This window comes from Podarcis vaucheri (genome assembly GCF_965113315.1).
Source record: "Podarcis vaucheri genome assembly, chromosome: 11".
Lineage (NCBI taxonomy): Eukaryota > Metazoa > Chordata > Lepidosauria > Squamata > Lacertidae > Podarcis > Podarcis vaucheri.
Genome location: NC_138749.1, coordinates 11,087,903 through 11,109,972, shown reverse-complemented (window position 1 = coordinate 11,109,972; position 22,070 = coordinate 11,087,903). Strand labels below are relative to the sequence as shown.

General features: G+C 40.2%; 1 protein-coding gene and 2 long non-coding RNA genes across 7 annotated transcripts in view; 1 reads left to right on the top strand and 2 right to left on the bottom strand.

Moving 5' to 3' along the window:
• DYM (dymeclin) overlaps positions 1 to 22,070 on the top strand; it is a 164,740-nt gene that overhangs the window by 108,096 nt on the left and 34,574 nt on the right. For all 5 annotated transcript variants that reach the window (XM_082241932.1, XM_082241933.1, XM_082241936.1 and 2 more), the window contains one exon: positions 19,878 to 20,060. In XM_082241932.1, the coding sequence (XP_082098058.1) occupies positions 19,878 to 20,060 (183 nt within the window). The remainder of the gene's footprint in view (positions 1 to 19,877; positions 20,061 to 22,070) is intronic.
• LOC309514302 lies at positions 1,636 to 5,445 on the bottom strand. Its single transcript, XR_014211903.1, has 3 exons — positions 5,163 to 5,445; positions 2,785 to 3,252; positions 1,636 to 2,422 (listed from the first exon to the last, which is right to left on the bottom strand). It is a non-coding gene; the product is annotated as an uncharacterized lncRNA (long non-coding RNA).
• LOC309514321 overlaps positions 21,350 to 22,070 on the bottom strand; it is a 56,655-nt gene continuing 55,934 nt past the window's right edge. Inside the window, exon 2 of the long non-coding RNA XR_014211922.1 lies at positions 21,350 to 21,904. This is a non-coding gene — a long non-coding RNA (uncharacterized lncRNA). The remainder of the gene's footprint in view (positions 21,905 to 22,070) is intronic.

Below are 22,070 nucleotides of genomic sequence, written 5' to 3'. Positions count from 1 at the left end.
GAGATGCTTCTCTCTTTCCCTTTCTTTCTCAGCTAATGCTCCATAAAGGAGTCAAGGAAGGCCCCAGTTTTGATTCATCTTATATTTGTCTATGGTAAATAGAAAGCAGCTGCCAGTTTAAGCATCTAACTCTTGAAAAACTATACCCCCCCCAACATCATCTGGAAATAATATAGCTAGTAAAACAAAGCTAAGAAGAAAAAGAAATGTTTGTTTTATGTGGGATGAATGGCTTCAGTTGGGGTCCTTCTAATTTGGCCATTAGGTGGGTTATTAAAAAGTAGTATTACAAAGGTGGTTTCAACAAAAAGATTGTTTTGGTTCTATCTTGTTATTACATTTGATTATAGCCAAAGCAGTAAGTACTATATAAATAGCCCTTCATTTCATTCCTCCTGCAAATAAGCAAAAAACCAGTAATCTTACTGTCTTTATGCATTGGTAGATGCTAAATTACTCCCTTACATTATTTTAGTTCCTTAAAGCAACTTGTGTTTTAGAAGTCATATTTAATTTCCGCTTACATGGTTTGACATGTGCGGTGTGTTTCTGAATGATAGCATAAAAGTTAGCCATCTTTTAAGCAAACTAACAATACTATAAAAGCATGGATTTCGGGAATGAATGCTCTCCTTTTTGAGTTTACAGTTTTCAGTATGCTTAAGTTCTAGACCACATGATACAAACTCTGGTCTGGATTTACCAAGTCCACAGTCCAAGGAACACCTACCAGAGAGTAAGCCCTCTTGATCCCAGTGGAACATTTGAGTAAAGATGTATGGAATCAGGCTGTAACAGTGGTTTACTTCAGGGTGGAATGGGATTGGTTTGGTGGAAATTCCTAAACATCACAATTTCAAGAGAACATTTTAACAGAATGTAGGCAGTTCTTTTGAGAGCTCAGATACCAAGGGTGTGTAAGGGTCTGTTTTATACTGAGTCTTCACAACTTGTGATCCATCAGGAGAATCTCTGACCACTATTCATATATGGTGGCTTACTAGCAGGACGATAATTTTCCAGTATTTGTTGCCTGCTAAGGACTTCAAGAATAGGTGGTGGAGGGGGTTGTCCAACACACATCTGTCCATAACGCATAGTCAGATAATCCATTTGGCTTGGCCGATGTGCAGACCTGCCTTGTACTGTTTTAGACCAATGGTCCATCTAGCCAAATATTGTTAACCATAACTGAGAGGCTATTCCTTAAACCTTTTCCATGGAGTTGATGGGGGTGGTGGTTTAGGAACTTCAGAACATGTGCTCTACCACTTAGCTGTGGTGAAACCCTTCCTCATAGTCAAGGAGAAGGCTTGGGCAAAATTTCCTGTTTCCTGTATAGGAGAATTTCTATACCCTACTTTATGCCCCTTTCCAGGACTCTTGAATCTTTGTCCCCTTTTCTGTTTTTGTTTTTGTTTTAAAATCCACTTTTCGAGAAGAAAAAGCATACTATATATTTATGCTAAATGAGCTGTGCATTGTTAAACAGGTCTGCACAGAATTTAACAATTTGCATAATATAACCTGAATAAAATTGAGTCTCTCATTGCGCAGGAATTGCACATCCCTGATAGGTAGTGTGCATAAAAATGACTGCAAAGTTTGTCTCGGTATCAATGTATTTCGCTATAGAGGGGTTCTCCTAATTTTTTTGTTTATTTCCTTTGACAAATCAGAGGCCGAAATTGTATTGTGGCAACATTTATTCCTGAACTTAGCTGATATTGTGCTTAGCTGAAGAAGAGACTCCAAAAAGTCTGAAGCGAGTCCACTTTAGTAGTTTTCCAGGCATGATGTGCAAAATACGTGCTTTTCTAGAGTCTGCTGCGAAACAAGGAAGGGAGGCAGACAGACAGACAGCAGCATTCTCTGGTTTGGGGACAACCACATCTTCTTTGCATCTGTTAACAAGATAAAGCATTATCAGTCGGTTTGTCTCGGTGGTGTTTTCTAGAAGACCCATCTTAATTTACCCATGATGTCTCAGCTGATACTATCCATACGTGACAGTTTGAGACAGTGGTTTTGTGGACCAGACACTATTTGTTCACTAAAAGTGAAACCGGAATGATGTTCATTTTCTCACAGTCTACCAGCTACACAAATAGCTTTAAGTAGCCACTTGTGGTTGAGAAGCAAAGGTTTGGGGTCAATTTTTCTAATATTTTATTGGGTGGAGGGGAGGTTGGATGAGTAATAGCCCACAAGATTTGTGCCTGAATAATAACTCCAGTATTTTCACCTGATTTATAATGTAAGTAATTAAGCACAGTGTATGAGAGGCCTTGCTTCAGAGGGTGCATGTTGCTTGGTCTCTTCGTGCTCCCAATAAGAAAAATCAGGTGCAAAGATTCAGCAGGTGTTCAAACTTCATAGAAAATCACACTGTAAATACACAGGCTATATTTCATTTAGATACCTCAGTGTTGGGACGCGGGTGGCGCTGTGGGTTAAACCGCAGAGCCTAGAACTTGCCGATCAGAAGGGCAGTGGTTCGAATCCCCATGACGGGGTGAGCTCCCGTTGCTCGGTCCCTGCTCCTACCAACCTAGCAGTTCGAAAGAACGTCAAAGTGCAAGTAGATCAATAGGTACCTCTTCGGTGGGAAGGTAAACGGCGTTTCCGTGCGCTGCTCTGGTTCGCCAGAAGTGGCTTAGTCATGCTGGCCACATGACCTGGAAGTTGTACGCTGGCTCCCTCGGCCAATAAAGTGAGATGAGCGCCACAACCCCAGAGTCGGTCACGACTGGACCTAATGGTCAGGGGTCCCTTTACCTTTACCTCAGTGTTGAAAGGAGAAATCACATTACATATTTTTGGTGCATCTTTTTTGACCCCATGAAAATGAGTGTAGTGGGTGGGGATAAAGCTGGGGTTTGACCTTGAAGTGCAGAATAGTGTCCTGAACGCACACAAGTCTCCATTGCAGCATGTATTGCCCCAACCTTGTGTCCATTAAAATAGGTGTAAGTTATTGAGATACACAGTTGAATTTGAGGAGTATTTATTTATTTTATTTTACCTTCATCCTTTTTGTCACATGTTCAAAATAAGTAGGCAGTCCTCCAGTATAGTCCTCCAGGAAGCATAGGTATTCCCATTCTGTTACCAGTTTTCGTTTTACATTTTTACATCTTGCGAACACAGCCTTTCAGAAAATGCTTCAATGCTCAGTGTTTTGGTAACCTGGTACCTACTAGCAGAGTTGTCCTATCCTCTTGTGCCAGTCTAATTAGGAGCAATGATTATCTACAGGTAATAATAATAATAATAATAATAATAATAATAATAATAATAATAATATATTATTTATACCCCGCCCATCTGGCTGGGTTTCTCCAGCCACTCTGGGTGGCTTCCAACCGAATATTAAAAATACAATACAGCATCAAACATTCAGACACCTTCAGATGTCTTTTAAAAGTAAGATAGTTGCTTATTGCCTTGACATCTGCTGGGAGGGTGTTCCACAGGGCAGGCGCCACTACCGAGGTAGCTTTAAATAGTAGTAGATGCAGGTTTAATGAACTGTACTGGTACTGTGGGTGTGCCTGTAGCTGTGCTTGCTTGTTCCAGGCATCTGACACTTGAAAATCAATGTAGTTGGTGCAGAATTTGCACAGACCCCTCTGCTGAGAGAAAGTGCATCCTTTAGATGTCCTGCTGTTCACTGTCTATTGCCCACTTCTATATTGTTTGGGGTTATCAGTTTAGGCTTAAATTTGTAAGCCACAAATATACAAAGTATTCCCTTGAAATACTGTGAATGGGCTTTGGTGCCTCTTTTCCCACAAATTTATCTTGGAACTTTTACACTTATTAGCAAACATATTTTCTAGCTTTCTGCTTCAAGAGTTGTTGAAGAAACTTCCATCCATTACTGTATGAATGAACATTCACATTTTGAAAAGAGAGTTTTGCATTTGCATCTGCATCTCAGGTTTTGCAAGCTCGTGAAGAATACGCGATTGAAAATGATTTTGTTTGCAGCTCCAGCTAGCCATTGGAGCTGGTTGTATTTATTTATCCCTGAGGAGAAAATGGCATGTTCTCCCATTCTGAATCATTAGTAGGGCTTCTCCCACACTGATGTCAGTTTCTAGCAATGCTGCTGGCATGAAGCATGTGAACTTCTGCTGCCAGAGGGAGCAGCCTACATGTGGAATGGGCCTGAAGGGTTGGGTTAAAGAAAGAGAAGTAAAGGACAAGGATAATGCTGAAAATGTAAAAGGTGGAAGAAGAGGAGAAATGCTAGGTGGAGATAATACAGGCCTGGCAACAGCAGCCAATGCGGTTGGGCACTGGGTGAGTTCCCTAGGGCTCAGAAGCCCTCCTCACAGGCCTGACACTGCTGCTCTCTCACTCACCAACTAAGTCCTGGGCTGGATGAATTTTTGAATGGGGGGAGAGCAAGCTCAGCTGCCATTCCCTGGGCTGTTGTCCACCTCCCTGCCTTGCCTAGACTCTGAGAAAGGGCCATAGTGGTCCTCCTTCAGAGCCAGGTATTCCAGTCAGATCCTAGAAGATTGCCTGTTTCACAGCTGCAGTTTCAGCTACAGTGGCTGAAAAGTCTTTTTAAACTTAGAATTTTAAAAAAAACTTTGTTTGAGTTTCTTTTTAAATTCTGTATCTGTGATTGCTCTTCCCCTTTTGCTTCTCAAGGCACCGCTCTTTCCATTTCCGTGCCCCCCACTTATTATTGGACTTCAATTCCCATCATCCCTTGCCATTGATGGTGCTGGCTGGGGCTCTAAAGAATCATGCACACAGACAGCAAAGACGTCTACTACTTTATTAATAACAAATTTATAATGAGGCGATGGCCATAGGGAACCATTTTCCACATTGGCTACTTTTCCAGACAGTGGATTTAAGTGGCATTCTGAATTATACAGCCTGCACAAAGAATTACCATGGCAGATACATCAGTTCTGTTCCTTAACTCTTTCATTTTTATCATGTTATTCAGACATGTTTCAGTGGCTTCATGCTATATGTTTTCTTTTCTCACATGCCAGCAAAACGTGTGCTTTTTTGTAACTTTTCTAAGTGTGCAGGAAACCTTGCATTTATTTTAATTAACTTACTCCCCATCCCAAGAGATTCAGGTGAGAAACTACGTTAGTCATAAAACCCCAAGAAAAAAGCATTAACCTTACTGTGATCTTGGTTATCTTTTTGAATAAAAGATTCCTTTCACTTGCTTGGCTTGGTGAGTCTCGAGTGGAATTCCTCAGAGAATCGTAGAAATGTAGACCTGGAAGGGATCCTGAGGTTCATACCCTTGCTGTCCCAGCTTGGCATATAGATGGTAAATATAAGAAGGTATTTCTTAAAGCTTGTGATGGCGCGTAGAGGTGATCCCCATTTATATAAGTAATCACTGGCACCTTGAATCAAGCCCTTGAAGAAGAGAAGAGTTTGGATTTGATATCCCGCTTTATCACTACCCGAAGGAGTCTCAAAGCAGCTAACATTTTCCTTTCCCTTCCTCGCCCATAACAAACACTCTGTGAGGTGAGTGGGGCTGAGAGACTTCAGAGAAGTGTGACTGACCCAAGGTCACCCAGCAGCTGCATGTGGAGGAGCGGGGAATCGAACCCGGTTCACCATATTACGAGTCTACCGCTTGAAAACAATGGGTGTCATTTCAGGTCTAATATATTCCCAATAACCCACATGTAAGCACAAGAATGTGATGAATCTTTAAAATTCCTGGGCCTTCTTAGCCTTTTCGGGCTTTATATATATATTTAAAATAAACAGCAGCAACACTTTGAATTGTTCCTGGAATACATGTGAGTGAGCATTGGTGCAATATGCTGTTGACAGCCCAACTGAGTGATGAGTACACAAACCCTCTCTATGATGCATGTTCCAGCACACACCCAAGTTAGTTACCATTAGTTCACCTTGCTGACTTCACCCTTAGTTAGCTGGAATGCCTGAACTCTTCTACCACGGCCATTCCCTGGGTAAACACTCCAGAACTTTAGTGTATATGAAAAGGACAAGGTACAGCTTCCTTTAGCAGTATAAATAGTATCAGCTGCTAATAACTTCCTATGATGTTGCCAAGTGTCCACATATGTATGTTGAACAGACAAACAGAAAGGATAGGAACTGTTGCAGGAAATTATGCGAAGTCCAAATCTGGTCAGAGCTTTGCCAGGAACAAAAGCCATGTTTGGTGGAACCCATGTTCTAGAGCTTGCATTCTCAGACTTTATCCTAGTAAGGAGCAGTTCAATTAATGGAACTTTTTCTCATCTGGAGGATAGACTAAAGGACAAGCGATGCAACAGAGCTGTGCAGACTTGCACCACGTGCTTCAGTGTATGAAGAGGAGATTCAAATCGCAATAAAAGAATAGTTATTTCAGTGTTTCTTTAGCACGCAGCAGTAACTAGCCACAGTATACATTCTGGCCTCCCCTAATCCAAATACCACACAAGAGCTGGCCTGCAAGGTTGGGGGATGATCACAGAGTAGGTTGTGCCTCCATAAGAATGTCTTCCTCTCACACTGTGATAATATTGTTTCTAGAGGAACTAGATTGACTTATAATTTCAAGAACTTAAAACTGGTTTCTAGCATTTTTAACTTTTCTCTTTTCCTTGCGTTGGGGTGGGGTAGGCCACAGGCTTGCTACTTTTGCCAACATACTCACAGCCTGGGGGAAATAAAGAAGTGGTCATGATCATGAGTTTTTCCAGTTCCCACACTGTTCTTTCTGCTTGCTTGTGTATCGGAGTCATAGAGCAACTCATGTTACACTGCCCTGAGGGAGAAAAAAACTTAATTGGATTTTCCTGAAATATGAAGTCCAGTCTCTTTGTGTGTTTTGCATTGTACAGTTCATCTCTCCTTTTCTCTTGGCTCTTTCTTATTACAGTTTGTTAATTAAGGTTCTTCAGAAATCTTAGCCTTGAGTTGTTGCTTTTAACTTTGGAGTTAACAACCATCCCAGACTGACATGATTATTTTTTTTTTAGGGTAATTAAGTGGCTCCAGTGTGGGTATGCAAAATGCAGTGTGATGGTTTTCTCTCACATGTACAAAAACCACAGAGCTCAACTCTGTTGTCACTTTAAAAAGCATGTCTGCTAAGGTAGGGCAAGGTCTCCACAACATCCCCCATTGTAATTCCTTAGCATTTCATTTATTTTTCCCTTCACTTGATGCTATTGCCTTAAGGCAGGCATAGGCACACTCCGGCCCTCCAGATGTTTTGAGACTACAATTCCCATCATCCTTGACCACTGGTCCTGTTAGCTAGGGATGATGGGAATTGTAGTTCCAATACATCTGGAAGGCCGGAGTTTGCCTATGCCTGCCTTAATGTCTTGGATGTCACAGAGGACCTTTTGGTGTAGTGGTTAGAGTGTCAGACTAGGACCTGGAAAGACCAGGGTTCAAATCCTCACTTGGCCATGAAGACAGTCACTTACTCTCAGCCTAGCCTACCGCACAGGGTGGCTCTGGGGATTAAATGAGGAGGGGGAGAACCACGTATACCACCGTGAGCTCCTTGGAGAAAGAAGTGGGATATGAACGCAATAAATAAATGATTAGGAGCTAGTCACTTGTGAGCTCTTTTGTGGCATTGAAGGGCCTGGCATGCGTCCAAAGTACCACAACTCTCAAATATATATATATATATATATATATATATATATATATATATATATATATATATATATATATATATATTTGCTTTCGTAGATTTTCACGGGTACAGGAATGCAGGTTTTGGTGTCTTCGGGTGTCTTCCCGTGTAAGAGTCGGGGTGTCTGGGCGACGTTTCGACGAGGTCTCACTCGTCATCTTCAGGCTGGTGGATAAACTGATCAGAGTTTAGTTCAGGATGACATGCTAAACTGTGGTTAATCGAAAATAGAAGTGAAAACTTCTGATCTCCTTGTGGCTGCGGTGAAAGAATGAGAGCACAGAAGTCCAAGTCTCGCCACAGCTCATTCCTGTCCGATAAACTACAATTATATTGTGATGTTTTAATGTAGCCATTGACTTGAACTAGCCAGGTAATGATGCAAACGCAGACTACTAGTATTATTAAATTGTAAAAGGTGAAATAAAATATCCTGGAAATGACATTGTTTAAGAATAGGATTCAAGGTATGTCTATACACCAGCTGATCTGTTCTTGTATAAAACACTTACTGTACACAAGAGCCTGGAAGAGGACACCTGATGCAATGGATACGAACCATGGAGCATTTCTGAATGTCTAGCAATGTACATTTTTCATTCATACTTTACACATCCATGCTGAATAAAGTCAAGATTTCCCAAGCAACAGTAATTTGAACAAACCACAACACCTTTCCAACCATACACACAAGAAAACATTTTCACTTGGTTTTACTGATCTAATTTCAAACACATCAACCCACTGTGCCAGTCTTTATTTGTAGAGCCAGATTTTCACAGTTGCTCCCCCCCTTTTCTTAGATCCTGCACAGTCCAGCAAAGTCATCAGCATCTATAATAGTGCCAGTCCAACTGTGAGCAATTTTGCATATTAAAAATATCCCAAATATCCTCAATTGTGAGAGAGGGAGTTTCAACATAGAAAAAAATTGCCGGCAGCAAGAATGGCCTACCTCCTTCTGGCAAAAGACTCCAAGACCATTCAACTAATGTGCACTCAAAAAGTGTCCTTTGAAAGGTCATGGCAGACTGCCACAGGAAAGATTATTTATTTCCATATAGGATGTGCTGGACTTCAGATTCTAAGGATTTTTTTCCTACCTTGCCCTATGCTGCAAACCCTTCTGCCATATCAAAGGAGCTGAGCCAATGGGCAGCCAGAGAGTTGTGGTACTTTGTTTTGTTTTGTTTTTATAAATATTTTATTAGGCTTAACAGTAAGAAAATTCAAAAACAGAATAGAAAGACAATAAAAAATACAAAATTACAAAATACAAACATTAAACACCAAAAAACAACAACAGGAAAACACATATTCAAAAAAACAAAGAAAACACAAAAAATCCCTTTTTCTTCCCCTCGTTAGTTAACTTATTTTCCTACTTCCTCACATCTCCCGTTCCTGTATCCCTTTTAAAAATTTAATTCAGCAAATTCATGTCCTATTAGTTTATCTATTATTTATCCAAATCATATATATATATATATATATATATATATTTGCTTTCGTAGATTTTCACGGGTACAGGAATGCAGGTTTTGGTGTCTTCGGGTGTCTTCCCGTGTAAGAGTCGGGGTGTCTGTGCGACGTTTCGACGAGGTCGAAACCTGCATATATATATATATATATATATACTTCGGGTGTCTTCCCGTGTAAGAGTCGGGGTGTCTGGGCGACGTTTCGACGAGGTCTCACTCGTCATCTTCAGGCTGGTGCTTTCGGCTTCTTGTTACTGGAACAGAGCAGAATCTGGTGTTTGAGTTTCTATAAATACTGTTGAGGGGTGTGGTGTATAGCCTCCAACGTTCTGGGCAGAGAGGAAGTTCCTAGATTAGTGTGCCTTTTCTTCTTTTGTTCTTTAATTACTTGAGGGATATCTTGGGTGATTTCATGAGTGATATTCTGAATATCACTGGGTGGGTCATTAAGTGTAGATTAGTTGCTAAAGCTTTCGTGTCTTGACCTCTTGAGCTTGTGAAGAGTTTTTCTGAGAAGATGGCTGTGCTGCATTTAGTTGTGCTCTGGCTTGGCTTCGTGTATAGGGGCGAGCTATGATTTTGTGCCTTGTGCCAGCCAGATCTGTGTAGGGATTGCAGGGGGGTGCAGCATCCGGAGGTGCCACTATAGTTTGGCTACTGGATGGAGTCTGTAATATGTCTGTGGAGAGGGTCTGGGTTTGGGTCTGGTGTGGTTGATTGGTGACGGCGTTCTGTGTGCCTCTGGTTCTGGTGTCGGTTTTTGTGGGGAGGGCTAATTTCCAGATGTCTGGCAGGCGGGACGTGTCGTCACGCTTGTTCATGTTGTGAGGGTGTTTCTCTATCTCGATGGCTTCCATGATTATTCTCTTGTGGTGATGTTCCATGTTAAAGAGCAATTTGGAATCTGCAAAATTAATTTCGTGTCCTGTTTCTTTCATGTGTTGGAAAAGAGAGGAAGTTTTTTCTTCTTTTTTGACGGCATTCTTGTGTTCTGCGATACGTGCATTTATTCGTCTGTTTGTTTGTCCAATGTACGTGGCTGGGCAGACTTTGCAGGGTATTTCATAGACCCCTTGGTTTTCCAGCTGGATTTTGTCTTTTGGGTTTCTGAGGATATTGGCTATTTTTTGGTTGGTGCAGAAGGCTGTTTTGATATTGTGTTTATGGAGGATTTTGCTAATTTTGTCTGTAGTGCCCTTGATATAAGGAAGGAGGGCCATGCCATTGTTTTCTTCTGTGTCTTGGTTTTTGGGGGGTGTTTCTTTTTGGATTAGCTTCGTAACCCTGTTTTTCTGGTATCCATTAGCGATTAACACATTTGAGAGATTCTGTAACTCAGTTGTCAAGTGGTCTTTGTCAGCCAGGCGTTTGGTTCTGGAGATGAGAGTCTTGGCTACGGAGTTTATTTGTGCAGGGTGGTGGTGTGATTGTGCATGTAAGTAGCGGTTGGTGTGTGTTTTTTTCCGGTAGATAGTGTGTCCTAGGGAGCCATCAGGTTTTTTGTAGATTAGGACGTCAAGAAAGGGGAGTTGGTTGTTGTCTTCTATTTCCATAGTGAATTGTATTTTGGGGTGTAGGCTGTTGAGATGTGTGAGGAAGCTATCTAGTTTTTCTTTCCCGTGTGGCCAAATTACAAAGGTGTCGTCAACATATCTGAGCCAAAGTTTGGGTTTGTGTTCTGACTTGTCTAAAGCATTGGTTTCAAAGTGTTCCATGTACAAATTTGCGATGACCGGTGAGAGGGGTGATCCCATAGGTGCTCCTTCTATCTGTTTGTATCTTTGTCCATTGTGGATGAAGTACGTGTTGGTTAGGCAGTGGTTGGTCAGGTCCAGGATGTATTTGGGGGGGTTGTATTTGTTTTGGATGGCTGTCAAGGCTTCATTAATGGGTACTTGAGTGAAGAGAGATACAACATCGAAGCTCACAAGAAGGTCATCGGGATGTAGGTATTGCTTCTTTATTGTTTCTATGAACTGGAAGGAGTTAGTAATGTGTGAAGCGATGGATTCTGCATAGGGCTGAAGTTGCTTAGCGAGAAATTTAGCGAGATTTTGTAGAGGTGAGCCTATGGAGCTGACTATTGGTCTGAGTGGTGTTCCTTCTTTGTGTATCTTGGGGAGACCCTAGAGTTTATTGTGTATCTTGGGGAGACCGTAGAGAAAACATCATATGCGGAGTCGAAGCTAGCCTGACCAAAATCGACCCAGATGAAGCCAATAAAATCAGACTTGAAGTCACCAACATCCTCTGCTCCAGCAAACCACCCAGAAGCAATTTACACAAAGAAGAACAGAAAGCACTCACCAACCTGAGGAAAGACAACAACATAATCATTCTCCCAGCAGACAAAGGCAACGCCACTGTTGTGATGAACACATCGGACTACCAAGCAAAACTATCAAATCTACTCCAAGACCCTACCTACCAACCTATAAAAACAGACCCCACCACCTATCTGGAAAAAACCACCAAATCCAAAATAAAAGCCTCTCCTATCTTCACTCCTATCAGTGAAGAAATCCAGCTAAGAATCATCCCCAGAGAAAAATCATCCAGATGCCCCAAACTCTACGGTCTCCCCAAGATACACCACACCCCTCAACAGTATTTATAGAAACTCAAACACCAGATTCTGCTCTGTTCCAGTAACAAGAAGCCGAAAGCACCAGCCTGAAGATGACGAGTGAGACCTCGTCGAAACGTCGCCCAGACACCCCGACTCTTACACGGGAAGACACCCGAAGTATATATATATATATATATATATATGCAGGTTTCGACCTCGTCGAAACGTCGCACAGACACCCCGACTCTTACACGGGAAGACACCCGAAGACACCAAAACCTGCATCCCTGTACCCGTGAAAATCTACGAAAGCATATATATATATATATATATATATATATATATATATATATATATATGATTTGGATAAATAATAGATAAACTAATAGGACATGAATTTGCTGAATTAAATTTTTAAAAGGGATACAGGAACGGGAGATGTGAGGAAGTAGGAAAATAAGTTAACTAACGAGGGGAAGAAAAAGGGATTTTTTGTGTTTTCTTTGTTTTTTTGAATATGTGTTTTCCTGTTGTTGTTTTTTGGTGTTTAATGTTTGTATTTTGTAATTTTGTATTTTTTATTGTCTTTCTATTCTGTTTTTGAATTTTCTTACTGTTAAGCCTAATAAAATATTTATAAAAACAAAACAAAACAAAGTACCACAACTCTCTGGCTGCCCATTGGCTCAGCTCCTTTGATATGGCAGAAGGGTTTGCAGCATAGGGCAAGGTAGGAAAAAAATCCTTAGAATCTGAAGTCCAGCACATCCTATATGGAAATAAATAATCTTTCCTGTGGCAGTCTGCCATGACCTTTCAAAGGACACTTTTTGAGTGCACATTAGTTGAATGGTCTTGGAGTCTTTTGCCAGAAGGAGGTAGGCCATTCTTGCTGCCGGCAATTTTTTTCTATGTTGAAACTCCCTCTCTCACAATTGAGGATATTTGGGATATTTTTAATATGCAAAATTGCTCACAGTTGGACTGGCACTATTATAGATGCTGATGACTTTGCTGGACTGTGCAGGATCTAAGAAAAGGGGGGGAGCAACTGTGAAAATCTGGCTCTACAAATAAAGACTGGCACAGTGGGTTGATGTGTTTGAAATTAGATCAGTAAAACCAAGTGAAAATGTTTTCTTGTGTGTATGGTTGGAAAGGTGTTGTGGTTTGTTCAAATTACTGTTGCTTGGGAAATCTTGACTTTATTCAGCATGGATGTGTAAAGTATGAATGAAAAATGTACATTGCTAGACATTCAGAAATGCTCCATGGTTCGTATCCATTGCATCAGGTGTCCTCTTCCAGGCTCTTGTGTACAGTAAGTGTTTTATACAAGAACAGATCAGCTGGTGTATAGACATACCTTGAATCCTATTCTTAAACAATGTCATTTCCAGGATATTTTATTTCACCTTTTACAATTTAATAATACTAGTAGTCTGCGTTTGCATCATTACCTGGCTAGTTCAAGTCAATGGCTACATTAAAACATCACAATATAATTGTAGTTTATCGGACAGGAATGAGCTGTGGCGAGACTTGGACTTCTGTGCTCTCATTCTTTCACCGCAGCCACAAGGAGATCAGAAGTTTTCACTTCTATTTTCGATTAACCACAGTTTAGCATGTCATCCTGAACTAAACTCTGATCAGTTTATCCATGGTTTGTTCAGATGGTTTTCAAATATTATTTGTTGTGCTGATTGAGGTGATGGGGGTTGTTGTTATAGTGCCATCCGGAGGGCACTAGGTTGGGGAAGGCTGACTTAGACAATAATAGAGACTTTACAACACATTTTCCCCCAGTGTGTATTTGTGGGAAAGGGTTATGGGGGGGGGGGTTGGGATCACAGCCAGATCGCATTAGGATAGATACCTGATTCCTTTTCCAAAGTGTCAAATATGGCTATAAAGGAAAGGATGTAGCAGAACTGTTCTTATATCCTTCCTTTGGGGGAGGGGGTCAAAACATTTTTTCCACAGTTTATCCAGTCTTAGTTTCTAACTCTAGACTCAGGAAGTTGAATAGCCTGAATTTGCATTCAGCTCTTATCCAGAATCTTGTGGATAATAAGCTTTAAAAATAAGATGGAAAGTCATAAACAACAACACTTAACCTAAAACAATAGTTGTGTGTCCCTGCTATCACAGCTCTCCCAAATCTGCCCTAACTTTACCTTCCTGTTTGTACCTTCAACCGGTTTATTGAGAGAAACCTTTAAGGGAAGGCGTAAATGCTGTGTGTGGATTTTTTTCTTTTTGTCCGTGTATACACGAAATGACAAATGGTAAAATAGAGGGACAGTCCTAAAGAGAAGTACTTATGCCTTCAAAGCTAGATATTATAAGTTTAAAACTGTGCCATTCATTCAATTTTGTACAGTATCTCGCTCTGTTTGTGTCTCTACAATTGCATCCTTAAAATGCTGTATGACTAAATATTATTTAATTTTATTTACGACTTGATACATTTGGGGAGGATACCCAAAATATCGTCACATTTAAGTAGAATTCATTCTAAAACAAACAAAACCTATACTGATGTATTGTTAATATAGACAATTTAAAATGAAGAATAAAAATGATTAAAACTACAGTATTATTAAGCAGTAAATACTTTGCAGTTTATTGAGCTCTTTAAGGGATGGCCAGATAACATTTTCTTCAAAAAATATAGAATACTCCCAGTCCCAATAAAGTTTAGAGTGCTTAAGTCCGTTCCTATCAGTGGGTATGTGAGTACTTCAGTCTGTGTTGGATTGTGTGCACTGGCTGAGCAATGGTAAAGTAGATGATTTTTCTAATTTAACCCCTATATTGTATTTTTAGAAGCTGATATTGAAACAGTTTTTGCACACAACTTAAACACTTTTCACTTCTTTACTTGTCATTATTACCTTTCTCATGTTTGATTGAATGGTATTTTGGAAGTAACTAACCTGATTGTTCATGGTCTTTTAAAATTTATTTTTAATAATAATAATAATAATAATAATAATAATAATAATAATAATGAATTTTTATTTATACCCCGCCCTTCCCGGTTTAAAAACCAGGCTCAGGGCGACTAACAGCAAATATAAAACATTGATTAAAATGTGACTTAAAAACAGCATAAAATACAACATAAAATGGAGCATCAATATCAATAAAATTCAAAAATTCAGGGGTCATGGGGGGTGGGGAGAGAAAGGAAAAGCTTTCCTGTAAACTTTCCTGAGTCAGGAAAAAAATATTGCTGCTCGGAGAAGTTTTATTCCTAATTGCTAGAAATTGTAAAGCATGAATTAGAGAGAATACTTGAATTTCCCTGTCCCCTCTCCCTGGGCCCCAGAATACAACAAACTTTTAAAGGCCTCGACCTCCACACATTTACTTAATAGGAGCTACTTTTGAGTTGACACACGTAGGCATGTTCTGCTAGTTTCATAAAACATGCTTTTGCTCCCCAACTTCTCATTTGTGTGTGGTTTGTCTACACTGTTAATGCTGATCATATCTGGCAGGGGAGTGTTAGAATTGCTGATCCTTATGTACCAAGCACATCAAACATGCACCCCCCCCCCAATCCCATTGCTGCTGAGAATTGAACTGGCCTTCAGTGTATTCTGCAGAACGCTGTCTCATATTCTTCCATCTCCACATGGAATTAAGGATTCACATATGATCTTTAAAAAAACACATTCTGTTGTAATTCTGCTTTTTTTAAATGCTTGAAAATTGAGATTGCCCATGGAGAAGTAGAATTCCATCAAGTCATATTGAATTATTTCTCTTCTGCAGCACTAATCACTCAAAAATCTTTTAAATACATATTTAAGTTTGGATAGTCTTTTTTTTTTTGGTTTTGCAGTGCAGTCCTCCTGTCCTACATTAGTTAACTTGCTCTGGCAGCTGATGTGTATATAAATCCTTGTAGCCACTAAGAGGTTTGAAGTGGGTACTGCCAAACCTTAATGGGGTCTGCAAACCTGCCACAACCATTGCCATCACCGCCATCTTGCTGATTCGTGTATGCTGGAGCCTAGATATATACACATATACATATGCATGTAGATATAGTTTCGCATCCCAAGGCCTCTTCAAACATTTGCTTCCACACAATCGGCTTTAGAATCGTTCCCATGTGGAAAATATGATGTTGGAATTGAAAATCTACATGGATTTCCCAGGGAAGGTCTCTAATAGGCGATGGCAGGAATTCAGCATCCTGCTCATAGTTTGTTCCTGGAACATTCTATGTGTGTATGTCTCTCTACTTACAATGTAATGTTTTCCAGGTGTATTCTTTCATAGGAACCATTCCCAAAGCGGTTGTGAAGAGGAATATATTGTGTCAGAATTAGTTCTCACTCCTCAGTTTCCTTGACACTTTTTGTCTGTTGAAACATGATACCTGGATGCAGAAATGCCATGGAATACCAGCTGATGGAAAACAACTGCTGAGTAGGAGTATTGCCATTATGTCCCTCTTGTGGACCTTCCAGAGATACTTGGTTGGCCACAATCTTGGCTGGGCAAGATGAAGCTTTGGTCTGATCCAGGAGGGCTAGTCTAACGTTCCTTTGATGAGTTGTTTTGCTGTGGTCATTGTAAATAGAATTGGTATGGGGCAATATTGTCCAAAGGCACTGGCTGGTGGGCGTTAGTCCTTACTCTTCTAGGCTCATCAGAAAGAATGTGTGTTGATGATCCACTAAAATTAATACAGATTAAGGAGGCAGGTCCTATTCATAGTTGCAAAACAAATGGGGTCAAAGGGGATGATGGTTATTTTAATGTCCTGTCTTTAAGGCAGCTCAGTGTGGTCTGGAAGCATTATGTACGTGTGTCAACAAATCTGTTACATACGCACAACGGAGCTCTTATCACTGAAAAGTTGGCTTTGGACCTGAATTCAGTTTTCTGCGCACTTCCTTTTTCTTCTTTCCTCCCCCACATCACTTTTATTGGAAGGTTTTAGTTTCTTGTTAAAAATGCAGGAAATTCAGGAAATTCTTGGAAACTTCCCAGAATTACTGCAAACAAAATACATATGCTTCTCTCATAATAACCCTAAATAAAGGAAACTATCTTACACTTACTAACTAGACCAAGTTTCCTTAGAAGTTGAACAGAATGTCACAATTTTTTTAATTATATGCACTTCTAAACGAAGTTGGGCGAGAAATTGAACACTGGATGTGAACCATTAGTCTTGCTGCTCTGGAACAAGTAGTTTCAGAATATCTGGATGTGATTTCTGATAGCTGTAGCACATTTTTCCCCGGGTTAAAATTGTAAGCACACTTTTATGCTCTCAAAAAGTAAAGGTGTATGTAAGAATTACAAGCTGTCGCAGAAGCCAACGTTTTGGCCTCTCTGTTTCTTGCTATGTGAGTGCCTATTCTGAGTTTGCCCTTTGATTTGATGAGACCAAAACAATGAATTCTGAAGAAATAAAGCAAGAAGCCTCCTGGCTGAATCAGTGCTTTGGCCTCACAAGACTTTGTTTTTGTGGCACACTACTGTGACTCATAGTGTACAGCTCAAAGTTGTGTATGTTTTTCCTCCACTTCACCTTTTCTATTTGCAACCACCTTGTGAGGTTGGCTAGGCAAAGTTAATATATGTATGTACATACGCAGCAGCTCTTGTCAATAGATGGTAAGGGAGGAGTTTGGATGCAGGAGTACAGTGTACTCATTACAACATACTGAGCCCAGGAAATGCTGGTGGCATCCCTGTATGTATGTAAATATATATATACACACACATACATATGTCCTAAAACAGCCTGTGAACTTCTGGGGTGTATGCCCTGTTGAGGTATGATCTGGAAAAAGATTCTTTTTGAGAATCTTGCCTGCATACTTCTGGCCTATTGTGTTGTCTTAAAAATCAGCAATTGCCTCCAAGAATGGCTGCCAGCTTAAAAAAAAATAATACCGTATCTTGGGATATTTATCAGCACTGGTCTCAATTATTTCAGAGTTAGAAGGTTCAGTAGTTTGGGGGGGGGGGAATCCCAACTGTTACAAAAGCCCAAACTATATGTGGTGCAAAAATACCAGTTTAATTATATATCTTTCTGCATGGAGAGCAGCTGTTACATTGGAGAAAAAAGCTTTTAAAGCATTTCTCATTTGAACCATTGTCTTGTCTTAGAGACAGAGAAAAAAAATCTGTTTCAATTGTTTTGAAGCTGCTGCACAAGTTATTACACAAGGTGATGTACATGAAATGTTTTCATAACCTTGTTTATATCTGTCCTGACACCATGTCTAGATGTAGAGGTGCCTGATGTATAGAGAGCAATGAAATGCAGTTTTTCCTTCACGTATTTCACCTTTCATCCACTTACTGTCTTTGACTCTTTGTTTGTGTAACCCCATCCCCTTCCCCAGAAGCCCATTGTTTAAATTTACCCCAAGTAAGTTTTTGCATTGAAGAACTTGGAGAGTTATTTCATGGTATTTGTCTTGGGGTATAGCTCAGCCTTGTAAATAAGACCATAAAACAGAGTGCTCTTCCTGTGTTCTGAGAGAATTCTATTTTGTCTGTCACTTGGTATTATGATCCATTTTGAGGTTAAGAGTATCATGCAGACCTGTTATTAAATAACCATTGACCAAGATTTATTAGAATTCTGCAAGGGGGGAAGGCTTTGAGGAATGGGTGTTCATACCACAAATGACATGAATTCATGGCTCCACAAGTCCTCTACCTTTTCATTTAAGAAGGAAATTACTTACTTATAACTTCCTATTGTTCCTCTCCGCTGAAAAAGCTTACAACATTTCCATGCACATTCTTATGGCCTCAGTGTAATTTGAGTCATCTTGAATACATGGGATTAAAAATGTAGAGGCATCTACACCATCTGCATAATTTCCAAAGTGGTGCCATTATAGTGATCCTAAGATGGTTTCCAGAATGTCATAAAATAATTATTAAAACACAGAAAATAACAGATCAGCCTGAAAATACTGAAAGCAGAAAGTGGCCTCATTGGTTCACCCCAAATGCCTCGAAAAATAAAAATGTTTTTTGCTTGGCAGCAGAAACTCATCAGAGTCTCTGCCACTAAAACTTCCAGAAGCAGAATTCACAGTCAGGGAGCCAAAGAAAGGTCTCTTGCATGTCATCCCACAGGGCCTGGGGCAGATGATACGGGAGAGGAGGTGTTAGACAAATAACTTTATCTGTGTTCTATGACTTCATGCTGAGGTACTGTCTGTCATCCTACAACAGTGTTCTGTACCAGCAGAGGCCCAGAGGGTGGCAACATGAGAACGAGCCTTTTCTGTGGTGGCTCCCCATTTGTTGAATGCTCTCCCTGTGCCTTCATTACATTTCTTTCGGCACTAGGTGAAAACATTTCTCTGTAACCAGGCCTTTGCCTGATTAAACATGCTAAGGCTTTTAAAGTGTGTTTATAGGAGTCGGGGGTCGTTGGATATTGGTTTGTTTTTGTTCTTGTTTTACTATATATTTTGTGTTCTCATTTTTGTATTTTTATGTTGTGAACCACCCTTTGATCTTTGAATGAAGAAGAGTGGGATGATGATGATGATGGGCTACAAGATTGTGGATCAGCATGTCTAGACTATTCTTACCCAGATATTTATTTGATATTTCTCCTCAACTTTGACCCAGAAAGATCCCTACAGTGGTTTACATAAAATAATAACATGTACTTTTATCAAGCTGCTTCTGACCATTTTAGTTTGTCTGCCCTTACTGATCTTATCACTGAGGAACACTGATAAGCTTCCCAGGAGCCACAGAGTTTCCTGGAACCCAGACAATACTGTCTGCCCTAGCTGGCACTAAAGTTATTCATGACAGAGCATAGTGATTTTTTTCTTTTTTAATGGTAAAATAATACTCTTCATTGAAGTATGAAGATCCACCTTTTGAAATGGAAAATTTTCAGCACTGCTGCCGGATAGACTAGTTGGGCTGAGATGTATTGCCATATTAGACCCACAGAATAAAGCATGGAAAATAAGTAAAGGTGCTGATTACATCAATGTAAATTGGTCTGCTAAAAGGTGCCACTACTTAGTTAGAATCTACGAGATTAAATACAATCTGTTTGCCTGTGGATAATCACCATTGGAAACCGTGCCTAGATAATGTTTTTTTCTATTCTGCTTGTTTCTTATAGGCACAGGACCTGAATGTGATTGAAGAAGTCATTCGAATGATGTTAGAGATAATCAACTCTTGCTTGACAAACTCACTACATCATAACCCTAACTTAGTATATGCACTGCTTTATAAGCGGGATCTCTTTGAGCAATTTCGAACTCATCCCTCTTTCCAGGATGTAATGCAGAATATAGATCTGGTAAGTAAAAATAAACTCTTATGAACTGATCTTCTACAATGCCCTTTATAGTAAAAGGTAAAGGAAAAGGGACCCCTGACCATTAGGTCCAGTCGTGGATGACTCTGGGGTTGCGGCGCTCATCTCGCTTTACTGGCCGAGGGAGTGGGCATACAGCTTCCCCGCGGGTCATGTAGCCAGCATGACTAAGCCGCTTCTGGTGAACCAGAGCAGTGCACGGAAACACCATTTACCTTCCCACCGGAGCGGTACCTATTTATCTACTTGCACTTTGACGTGCTTTTGAACTGCTGGGTTCTTAAACTCCTTTTTGTAGATGTGGATTTTGCTTTTACAATTGTTACATTCATTGTGGAAAGCTATTTGTATTTTTATTTCATTTTTGCACAGATGCATGTGGTTCTCACATTATAGAGGGGGAAAGTGGTCATTTATGTATAAAGCATCTAAATCCTGTGGGAATTGTACAGAAATTAAAAAACAGATAAATGCCTGCAGCATTATATCCAAACACCCACAAAAGGTTGGAGAGGGGAGAAGAAAATATGCTATTTAGATTCAAATATGCTTCAGATTCAAGGTCATACATACTTGTTATGAGGACCAGGTAGCCAAGGCAATAGTTACCCCTGCTGTCTCATCTCTCTGTCTGATGCTACCTATACTATGGTAGTAAAGCATAGCACACAGATTTTGCCACTAGACAGATGTGCGATTACAAGAATTTATTTTTTAGAGATCCAGAGCTCTTAGATCTGTCCAGAGAAACATTTACAGTGGTACCTCGGGTTACAGATGCTTCATGTTACAGACGCTTCAGGTTACAGACTCCGCTAACCGAGAAATAGTACCTCGGGTTAAGAACTTTGCTTCAGGATGAGAACAGAAATCGGGGGGCGGCAGTAGGAGGCCCCATTAGCAAAAGTGGTACCTCCAGTTAAGAACAGTTTCAGGTTAAGAACGGACCTCCGGAACGAATTAAGTTCTTAACCCGAGGTACCACTGTATAAGATCTGATCTCTTTGTGACAAAGTTCAGGGACCTAGTGGCTTGCCAGAATTAATTACTAAGATGCACAAGGTGCAAACAGCTGAGCAGCTGAGAAAGTGACAAAGCAGCTTATCAAACTGGACTGGCAATGCTATCCAAAATATAATCCCTAATAGCTGAACTCCATGTAAGCCTGAATCTGATAAGGACTGTGGAGGTAGGATAGTAACTGTAGGTTTTTCATCTGAGGGCCAAACAGCAGCATGGGGAGTGATACCCATCAGGAAAAGTGGGAGAGGTTGTTTTGTTTAAAAAAATAATAATATGTGCTGTAGTGCACATTGAATTTAGAGGGTCCTTCCACAGCTTTTATTACAGATCTGCAGTCAGAGATATCGCAGTGTCATGTTTAGTTTGACTGTAGGTTATAAATAAGCAACTGGGAGCCTCAGAACCAAACTCGTCCCCTGCAGGTTGTCAGCTGTCCCTCCTGGAAAGTGTACAGAAGGAGTGATGGCAATGAAATTTATTAGCCTTCCACCCGACCTTCCCATTTAGATAGTCCAATGGTGAACTATTGTGTTTCTGAATTGATCAGGTCAGCTGTTGAACAGTTCAACACTAAAGTTTAAAAATGTTTTTAAGTTGCCTTTGTTTTTTCATACTGTACTTCTAATTCTATTCTCATGAGCCCTTGTGGAACTATCAGGTGCCACAGAAAGCAGCTGCAATGAAAAAGGAGGTTTTTTAATATATCATACTTTTCTTGAAGGCTGCTGTGATAAGAATATCTGCTTTTCCTCTTGCAGAGACACCAGACAAGACAGGAGGTGGCAGAGCAGGAACTCTGATTACTGCAGGAGAGATAGATTTATTTATTTATTTGCTTGTTTTAATCAGTTATACATTGCATTCTCTGCCAAAAAGGGGCACCTGAAACAGCATATTTTAAAAAGCTAAAAAAATGTCTAATTAAAACATTATCAGCCAATGAATCACTAATGCTTTATCCAATCTCCC